At 37.1% G+C, this 10712-nt stretch overlaps 1 protein-coding gene across 1 annotated transcript; it reads right to left on the reverse strand.

Moving 5' to 3' along the window:
* Positions 1 to 336: 336 nt before the first annotated feature.
* On the reverse strand, positions 337 to 9159 carry LOC308691855 (NACHT, LRR and PYD domains-containing protein 1 homolog; the record flags this gene model as incomplete). Its single annotated transcript, XM_081367419.1, has 6 exons — positions 337 to 376; positions 580 to 720; positions 3009 to 4272; positions 4431 to 4475; positions 8712 to 8960; positions 9141 to 9159. 6 exons carry the CDS (start codon positions 9157 to 9159, stop codon positions 337 to 339), a joined length of 1758 nt encoding a protein of 585 aa, XP_081223545.1.
* Between the last annotated feature and the right edge of the window lie 1553 nt (positions 9160 to 10712).

Here is a 10712-nt window from a genome sequence, read left to right on the forward strand (position 1 = left end):
TAAAATCACAGCATAAATGAACAACCCCAACAACTATATATAATTTAATTTAATACAATCACTGTCATATGATCTATATGAAGCAAATGTCAAATGCAAATAAACATCACTCTAAAAAATCATTCTGCTCTAAAGTAATATATTTAGTCAAAGCATCAACATCATAAAACTCTGTAAAGACGCTTGGAAAAATCTATACAAACAAGTTGACTCACGACTATTATGATTACAATGCATGTAAATGAGTTTAGAGTTGTTTGGTGTCTTTATTCACTTCCACAGCTCCAGATAACGATGCTGCTTTTGCAGTTTTCTCTTATTTGTAATGCTGTACCATTAGTCCCGTTTTCTCCTCTTTGGTTCGGAAAACAAGGGCCTTAGAAATGGAGAGACAAGAGATAAATCATGACAGAGAAATATGAACAAGCTGACCTGTAGGATAGGATCAACATTTAGTATGCAATGTTCAATTTAAATTGTATAAATCATAAGAAAACTTTTGTGTTACTGGCTCAGGTCATATTACAGTTCTCATTTTTTATTGGTGCTTTCTTAGTGTTAATCTCAGTCTTAACTTACTTTCTAACAGTCTCCATAGAAAAGCCCTGATCATTCAGAAGAATCTTCACCTTCTGGTTGCAGTCAGACCGTTCATTGAAGGCGGAGAAGAGGCCGAAATCAACATATGTGCATTTTTGAACCGGGTTATTGCAAATGAACCTTCATAATCAGAAAGCACAAAGCACAGCATCAGTACAGAGTCTTTAACAAATCTGATATTTGCTTTTAATTATTGTTATAACATTTAAGTTGTTATTGAATTGTTAATGAACTACGAGATCTAGGGTGGATGTAAAGAAAACTTAATGTATGAATAACAATTCTCAAACTTAATTAAACTTAACTTAATAAAACAAAAAAATATTATGTGACTTCAGAAAACATGGAATATGCCTCAAAAGTCGTTCTTTTATGGTGATTTTGTCTCCTTTTTAAAGCTTGTAAGCTGTACTCTCCTTTAATTGCATGCAAAATCTATATAATGATAAACCAATACAAACCCGATAAATGTCATCACACAACTTGGTCTTGTGTTTGAGCTCTTCAAGATCTCAATTCCATCCTCCTCTAATAAGTACTCAGCATCTACCCTAGATGTGGAAATACATTATACAGATAAAATGATTAAGATTGATAATGCATTCTTCACATTTGCTTATTACACATTCATTTAAACAATTCCATTACAATTTAATTGGATGAAGGCCATGAACTACAGATGGGTGGTTTCTTTTGCTTTGTAAGGTTATCTGATATAGCAAGAGCTAAACTGCCAAGATAAATAAATACAAATAATAAAATAATAATAATAAATTAATATAATAATAAAATTAAACTCTGCCATGTCATTCATATCTGTGTCTTTCTTTCTTCTGCAGAACACAGAAGAAGATATTTTGAATAATGCTGGTAAAAAACAGTTTTGATTCATTGCATTTCTTGTCCAAACAGTGGAAGTCCATGGGATCTGAAACTGTGTTACACAAGCATTCTTTAAAATTACTTCTGTTGTGTTCCTCAGAAGAAAACAGTTTTGGAACAACATGAGTAAATGATGACAGAATTTTCCTTTGAATATTAGACACAGTTCTCATCAACAGGCAAATTCACATAGAAACAGGACAGAGGTGATTCCAGATGTTTCTCACGTGAGTTCGGTTAGACTGGGGCAGTTCTGGGTCATCTGGAGGGTCCAGACAGACAACCTCTTAGTTAGACACTTCACTCTCATTACCATCTTGTTCAGGATAGAGAAGGAATAGAGAAATAACAGTAATGCTTCTGAATCCCTTTGGTGAATTGTCTGAAAAAGTCTGGTCCAGTTGTTATTGATTATCTCTGAGTGTGGAAAGGTGAGACTGAATGATTCCAAATCCGGATAGTGAAGCAGGCCAATCTCTATGCAGATACTATTAAAAAAAGAATTTAAAAAAGATTCAAGTTGTTGTCTCTATTTTTTTTTATTTTTAATTATGATTAATGGTGACCAATTTAGTTGCATTATTACTATTAGAATTATAATCTATTAGATTGTGGAGACCAAATATTCCAGATAAACGGGAGAACAAGATGATGATATAATTGGTTAAACAAAATATATATATATATAGAAAGAAACAATTCACTTGTTCTTCACCTGGACGGCTCTTTGTGGATTGACAGATTGAGTAGGTGGCAAGGATTCAATTGCCAGGTGTCTACACAAACACTGCAAACCAAAGCACAGAAAAAAATATATACATGAACTAAAAGTTAAACAAAAGCACATTAAAGGATGATAGCACGTGTGCATAAAACACATCAAATGTATAAAATATATTTTAAAACATTACCTCAGTGAGCTCAGGGTCTGTACTCTCGTAGCGTTGATCAGTTTACCGAGATCAGAGTCTGATGGATCTATTATAGCCAAGCTTCAAAATAAAATCCAGAACATCACTGTACAGACTAATTAAATTTAACTTGCAACAGCAGATTAGAGATTAGATATAAATTACAGCCACCAAATATCTGTTTTAGACCAACGCATTTACCTTGCTTTTTTAAACTTGTGAAGTTCAGGCAAAATCATTGAAAAATGTTCTGATGTTAAAAACAAACTAGAAATTTCTTCAATGCTCTGACAGCACTGAGAGCAGAACAACAGGGCACAGACGTCTGTTCTTCTGAGGAATTCACTACATAGATTAATCATTTTCCAGGATTCCATTACTTCTTTCACAAAGTCTTCTTCATGAAGTTCATAGAGACAGTGAAGAACAAAACATACTGCTTCCGAAGACGAGGACTTTTCCAAAATCCATTCTTTCAGATCAGCCTGTGTTTCTGGATGAATGAACAGACCATGTTTTTTAAGTGTGAGTCTCACATCCTTATTCAACAAACCAAATGCAAATTGCACCACAGCTGCAAAACGTGGTTTTGAGGAACTATCCATTGAAAGTGACCTTGTAAGTTTTCCCAGGGACTCTTCTTCATCCAGAAGGACATAGTACAGAGCAGTGAAGAACTCCTGAAAGCTGAGATGCATGAAACTGAACATCGTCTCCTGGTAGATTCTTCTCTTAAACAGGAACTTGCACAAGAATGTTTTTCCAGCAGGGTCTGAAATGGTTTCATTCACACTTTTCTCATCCAGCAGGACTTGCTGTTCCTGCATCCCTCTCTCTGCCAGCTGACCCAGACTCCTCAGCAGGGTCGGGACGGACTGACTCAAACCCTGGCAGTGATGCTCCAGAAGAGTGCACACAAAGTCCACGTAGATGGAGGTGGTGGTTTCCAGTCCGCTTGTCTTATTTGCACCATATTTGAATCGCTCCTGGATAGTTGTGCAGATGATCCAGCAGACGACAGGGATTGAGCAGGCAGTGATGAGGGTTTCATTTGCCTTCACATATGTATAAGCCTCCCTGAAATGGTCCTCATTTTGAAAAAACTTCTGGAAGTACTCCTCCACCCCCTTTTCTGAAAATCCCACAATCTCAGTGAAACGCTGAGGTCCTTTGAGCAGATTACTGAGTGTGTCCGCAGCTGTAGATCTGGAGGAGACCAGCAGGAGAGACTCTGGCAGGATTCGACCCCTCAGCAGGGCACAAAGAGTGTCCACAGGTGGGGCTTTCTGAAGCAGATCAGTGTGTGCTGACGTGTCAATAATGTCCTGTGTGAGTTTCAGCTCATCAAATCCATCAATGACCACAAGCACCTTCTCTGCCGACTGCTGTAAAATCTGTGAGATCTCATGTGATGATAAATTACAACTGCAACTCAAGATCTCCACCAAACTCTTCTCGCCAGGAATGCGATTTATTTCTTTACACTTTAAGTGGAACACAATATCAAACCGCCCTTTGTAGAGGTCACCAGATGCCCAGTCCATCATGATCTTCTGCACAGTGAAAGATTTCCCGTTTCCAGAATTTCCCTGCAGTATCACAGATCTAGGACTGATCCCGTGGTCATCTGGGTCGAACAGAGAGCTGAGATGGACAGAGTCTCCACTGCTCCTGGAGCTGAGGACCTGCTGGAAGCTCTCTCCACTGGAGCGGATCTCTTCTTCTCGCTCTTTTTCATCTCTATGTTTCTGAAGGATCAGAGGTTGTGTGAAGCGCTCAGACAGCAGCACATGTTCACCAGGCAGTGAGTTATACTCAGTCACATACTGATACTCGCTGCAGATCCGCTTCATATATTTGTGAATCACTGAGCTGATTTCTGTAGAAAAGGTCAATGTTCAAAGAGTTAGATTTTTTTTTTTTTTTTTTTTTTTTAAATGTATTACTGTAATAAATTCCAGAGCAGACAAATACCAACTAAATTACAAGGTGGATGGAGTGCAATATTTAAAACATATTATTATATAATTCAGTCACCTGAGGAATGTGTTTTTGAGGAATGTGTGTGATGTCCTGTGGAGCCTGTAGAACATTAGACACACTTGATACATTCAGTCGTTTATTAATTGATATATTGATTAAGGCATTTCACATATATTTTCAAACATTTCATATCTATCTATCTATCTCGCTGTCTATCTGTCTATTGCTGAAGAAATGTATTAGATCACCAGCCAATGTAAGGTTTGTGCCACAACTGCCCTAAGCTAACAGTATTGGTGATTCACATTTTTTGAGAAGAGAAAAAATATGTACAGACTGCACATCATTGAAAACACTAAAAGTACTCATAAAGTCTATCCATAAGTGGAAATTAGTTATTTTTGCATTTTGTAGAGCAATTTTCTACTTCCTGTTCAAAAAGCAAAGACTCTCAGCCGATCCACGTCTACCTATAGGAATACGACGCCTATCACTCTATTCATATATCAGCTCCTTCAGTATTATCAACAGCTATCGCTTTTATCAGGAGCAAATTGCCCTTCTCCATCCCCAGCTCCACCTCTCGCCAGTCTGTATTTGGCCTTCTAATTCCCCTTTGAATCAGACTAAATTCTTGAATTATGTTGTACATTAAAATATTGACATTAATGACATCTGCAATACATTCATGTTGGTTCTGTTCTGTTTACCCTAAGGGGGGTTATTGCTGCTCTCCCTGCTCTTATCCATGCAGGGTTCTTGCAGGTTTCAGTAGGTCAAATTTAAGACCTTTTTAAGACATTTTAAGATCATAAAGATTGAAATTTAAGACCTACACAACGTATTAACCAGCAAATAACAAATAAAATTACCATCAATGTGCACTTTTTGTTTCCATAAACATTAAAATAATGGCCAGATTTTAAAAGTGTCTTGCAACATGTAATCTACTAACATGTACAAGTACAAATAAAGTTGACAAAAAAGGTTTTATAAAAAGATAAACCTCAAATATTTCAGCCTTTAAATAATTCTTTATAAAAATTCCATTCGTCCCATTCAGGATTTTAACAATCTGAAGTGTGCTCAGCAGCGCCCCCTTTGTACCCTCTTCCACGAAACCCACATAGATGCAGGCTCCACACACTTTTACTACCCAGGAATCCTTGCGAAAGGCCAATCCGACAATGGATGGGAGGAGATTTCGCTCACGGACAATTTTTGACATGGCTGAGAAGAAAATATTACAGTTTTTATGACCTAGATGTACATTTTACCAGTTACCTACAGTTTATACAAACATTATGGTCATCGACCAGTGGTTTATGTCTCAAACATAATAATAGTGCATTGAATAATACGATCGCATTATGATTCATTAAATAAATAGAACCGAATGTCAGGGCTTTACTGAGTCATAAGCAAACATACAGTAGTATGAATATTGAAACCTGTAAATTCATCTGAAACTCATGCACATTTTCATTATGTGTTAAAATTGTAATCTTAGTTCAAATGGAACATTATGTATTTTTTTGTACAACTGTATACATCATTTAAATAAGCATGATGTATAGGGGTGGAACGGTACATGTATTCGTATTGAACTGAAACGGTACGGGCGTCACTGTTCGGTGCATAAATTTACACGGAGAATACACGGTATAAAAATAAATAAAACTCGCATGCAAATTAATTAATGTAATGCGGAACTACTGTTAGATACGCGGGTTCTTTAGGGACACCTAATCTGTAGCCCCGCCTTAGCTCTGAAAGCGCGATGTTAAGATTGCAATGCTGGAATATGTTGTGTGTGTGTGTGAGAGAGAGAGAGAGAGAGAGAGAGAGAGAGAGAGAGAGAGAGAGAGCGAGAGAGAGCGAGAGAGAGAGAGAGAGAGAGAGAGAGAGAGGCACGGGCACGATCGAAAAGTCGCAAAGTGTTTACTTATATTTGTGTGCGTGTGTGAGGCGCGGGCGCGATCGAACAGTGGAAACATAAAAACATACTCCGTCCGTCATTTTGTTTATACAGGACATCATTCAAAATGCAAAGTGTTTAAGTTACTGTTAATTACATTTTTAAGGAAAACAAATATATTCATCTGAAATGTAGCAAATTAATTTTCAATTCATTCAGGTACAATTACCAAACATATATCAAGGTCTTTTTGTCTTTTTTATTAATTTAATTAATAAACTAATTATATAAAACTATTGTCAGTGCACTACAAATAAACTGGTTCTATGCCTTTACTTTATCAATAAAACTTATTTAAAAAATACAGGGCTTAAGTAATTTATTTTCCTTTGGTGGTAGCCTACAGCCTGAGACATGGACAAGCCTTCTACATTTTTGTTCTGCTTTTCCCTCCATTGTACCGAACTCGTACCGAACCGTGATGTCTGAACATCACGAAACCAAACCGTCATAATAAAGGCTGGATGTTTTACGGCGGAGTCTCTAACGTCATCACCGGCGGCCATCTTGTCACAGGCAAGCTTTCTCTGTGGTACCTGATGTAAGGTGAGTGATCTGCACAAACACAAATACTCTTTATCTCGCTGAAATCTTGACGGATTTACAAACGGTTTGGTTTCTTACAAACGTTATTAATGTGGCTATAATTCTGGATGCTTGAACATGTTGACATTGCAGCTTTTCTTTTCGAAAAAACGACTTAATCGTGCACCATAGTTGTGTATCACGGCTACTTGGGCAAGTTATCAAGGCTGAGACCACAATCGAGCTGTTCAATTGTATAGGTTTTACTGACACCAATAACGATTTTATGACAACTAATCTTTTGTCTAAATTACAATCTTTGTGGATGTGGTTGTAGTTATTAGCCTAGCTGGCTAATAACAAGAAGATTTGAGTGAGACCTAGTAGCAGCTAACGTTACAGTTTAGCGGCTACCCTGCAATTTTACATCAGTGGGAGAGGCAGAATTCTTTTCAGCCTAGAAATGGCCCAACCCTGAAGAAGTTAAAATAAACATGTCATAATTAAAATTATTTTATTATAATAGTAATATTCATATTATAAAAGTATATATATATATATATATATATACATACTGTATCTCATGTTGCCATTCTGTACACTGAGTTTTAGTAGCCTATATATTGATTTAACATAAATAACATAAATACCTTGTGCGTGTGTATATTCATTGCACCTATCTGTTCTGTTCAATGTTATTTTCACAAGGAAATCATATTGTAATTATTCATAAGTATGCAGTGTCATATCTACATCTCTGACGTTTATAACAAACCAAACCGTTTGAAAATCGGTAGAAAATTTAGCAAGTTATGGTTATTTAAAAAGTACATGCACCATTAAAACACAATGTTACGAGTGAGCGAGCTGACTGTGGCAAGATGGCCGCCAGGTGCGGACGTCGACCTCCATTGGCCAGCAGCGCGGACGAGACATCTAGCCTTTATTATGTATATATCTATGGTTGTTGTAGTAGCTAATGGATTTCCACCACCTATAAACGCTTGCTGTAGCTCTGCTTCAAGATTTATTTACAGAGAAGACGGAAAGGGTGAAGCTGATTGGTTGGTTCTTGTCACATGACCTGCGGTGCGCTTGCGGAAAAAAGTTGCGATTTTTTCATCTCGCTCCACCTGGAAAAAACAGCCGCATCGCTTCTATTATGAGCGCGCTTGCCGCACGCCTACATTTGAAATAACGAACTTGAGCACGCAAAAGACGCGATATGTGAAAGGCCCCTTGCTGAGCGACCTCAAATCAGGCCACGAGCTACTGGTAGCTCACGAGCGACATGTTGGAGACCCCTGCTCTAGAGCTCCGCTTTGTAAGCTACGATTCGATACTTTTTTGCTACTTGTAATAACTTTCTACTTTGTAATAACTTTCTGCGGCCAGCGTTTCTGGAAATGAGCGAGGGTAAAACCTTTTTTAGACCTGACTAAATTAAATTTAAGACCTCAGATGAAAATCTGGCCGTTTTTAAGACGTTTTAAGGCCTTAAGTTTAAATTTCCGAATTTTAGACTTTTTTTAAGACCCCGCGGGAACCCTGCCATGCTAGGCTGCATCGCTGCACTGGGAGTTCTTGCCCAGCACAGAACCATACCTCCAGTCCACAACATATGCTAATTGTCAATCGTATTTGATGATAGTGGTCCTGACAGAAATAAGTTAACAAGATGGAAAATTAAGACAAAATATTTAAGGTTTCTACAAGAGCTTCTGCAATTTTTGCAATGCCTGTAAAAGTACATATTTTAACAGTACATATCTCAGTATATACTGTAGGTCTAGACACATGTGGTATAATAGCCAAAATTAGTGTGCTCTTACCTAAGTCTGTGAGCAGAGATGGCTCATGCTGTTCCAGTCTAGAATAAAAGGCAGATTTAACCTCGTCTCCTCCAGAGTGCAACACTTCATATAACTCTCTCATTTTCTCCTGGTTAGTATTTGCTGCTTTGATCTCACAGTACGGCTCCCATTCCAGCATGTCAATGGACTTCAGCTCATCCGCTATCGGCATCACCATCTGTACTCTCTGGACAAGTTTCGCCCAGTGGGCGTCCACAAACCGAGCACCTGGTAGAGAGATTATAACATGATAACTGCTCACAAGGGAGAACGTGATTTCATAAGATTCAAGAACGGCATATTCTATAGTGTAGCAAGTACTTTTTTGGGCAACTTCACTTTTAATCAGTGTAATGCAGACTTTTTTTTCATATGACTATCTCTGCTTTTACTGTGGTAACTACTTACGCTCTGAGTCTTGGTTCATGGTGTCTCATAAGTGTCTATGACGTGTTGTAGAGAGCTGTCTTAAGTTGTCCTCTAGGAAATGAAACATAATGCACGTGGTGTGAGATGGTTGAAGAGAGCTTTTGTGACCCATGGTAAAAGATTACACTATTGGTATGCAGTAAATTAAGTGGCATGTAGAAAAATTAATAACGAAAGTATATCTTAAAGGAGAACTCCGGTCAATTTTAACATTGAGCAAATTTTTTTGTAAATTTGGAGTGCTGTCAATACAGAGAACAACGACAAAAATCTGTGTTTCCTACACCATGTTATCCTCTTTTTAAAATTTGCACCCTGTTGACTTCAATGGGGCAAGTTTTAAACCTGCTTTTAGCCTCTTAACATCCTTGATGTGTCATTACAAGTGCACAGGTCATGTGAGTGATTCCTTCAGAGTTAACACGGGTTAATCTGACTGCAGGAGATGTGCAAGATATGAATAAAAATGATGTTATTTCAGCCAGCGCACATACCTGTATTTACATCCTGTTTTCGGTCGAAGGCCATAGTAATCGATTGTCGAGTTCACGCGCGTGATCATAGGTAACTAAACCTATGCGCGTGAACTCGACAATCGATTACTATGGCCTTCGACCGAAAACAGGATGTTGACTTGAAGTCAACAGGGTGCAAATTTTAAAAAGAGGATAACATGGTGTAGGAAACACAGATTTTTGTCGTTGTTCTCTGTATTGACAGCACTCCAAATTTACCAAAAAATGAGCTCAATGTTAAAATTTACCGGAGTTCTCCTTTAAAGTACACCCCAAAATAACCATATATGGAGCATACAACGCCTAGTTGTACTATGCATATCCTCATCTGCATATCATTTGCGTATGATTATTCATCCATGTGATAACTTGTTTAACGGTACCAGACATTAGGAAAGTATGAGATACGGATGTCACATTTCATTAATAACAATCATTTAGTTGCCTATCCTTGCCTTGTTTTTGAATAAATAAATTAAATAGTGTAAAATACATTTCAGATAAAGTTTTTCTCAATCTTTTCCACTGGCCAAATAGTATTTAATTGATTTATATTTTGAATGGAAACAGATAGACCTTGTTGTGCATTATTTCCACAAAACTATTTTCTCAGACAATCTGTTATTATCATGATAAGCAATTATCTCTGTGGTTAAAACATTAAAATACAGCATGCCACAGAAAAAGTGTTATAAAGCATTGCATCCACAACGAATATTTCTATTTATTGAATATAAAAATGTTGTAACTTCTCAGTAATGATTTCATGTAGTTTAAATGTTTAACACCATTAATGAGAATGGCATATTTAATCAATTTTTATATCAGAAGTAAAACGTAGTTTAAATCATTATTTTATTTTTTAAACTGTTATTGTGAATTTATTGTTATTGTATGTATGACTCATAATGAAGTTTTACAGTTTTACTTCATCTGCCGTTAGATAAGCTATATGTGTATAATGTATGTAGGCCTATATGTATAATTTTCTTTAGATTAGTGACCAAAAAGAGATACTCCAGCTCACCATAGATGT

The sequence above is a fragment of the Scardinius erythrophthalmus genome, assembly GCF_964197995.2.
Source record: "Scardinius erythrophthalmus genome assembly, chromosome: 6".
Classification (NCBI taxonomy): Eukaryota; Metazoa; Chordata; class Actinopteri; order Cypriniformes; family Leuciscidae; genus Scardinius; species Scardinius erythrophthalmus.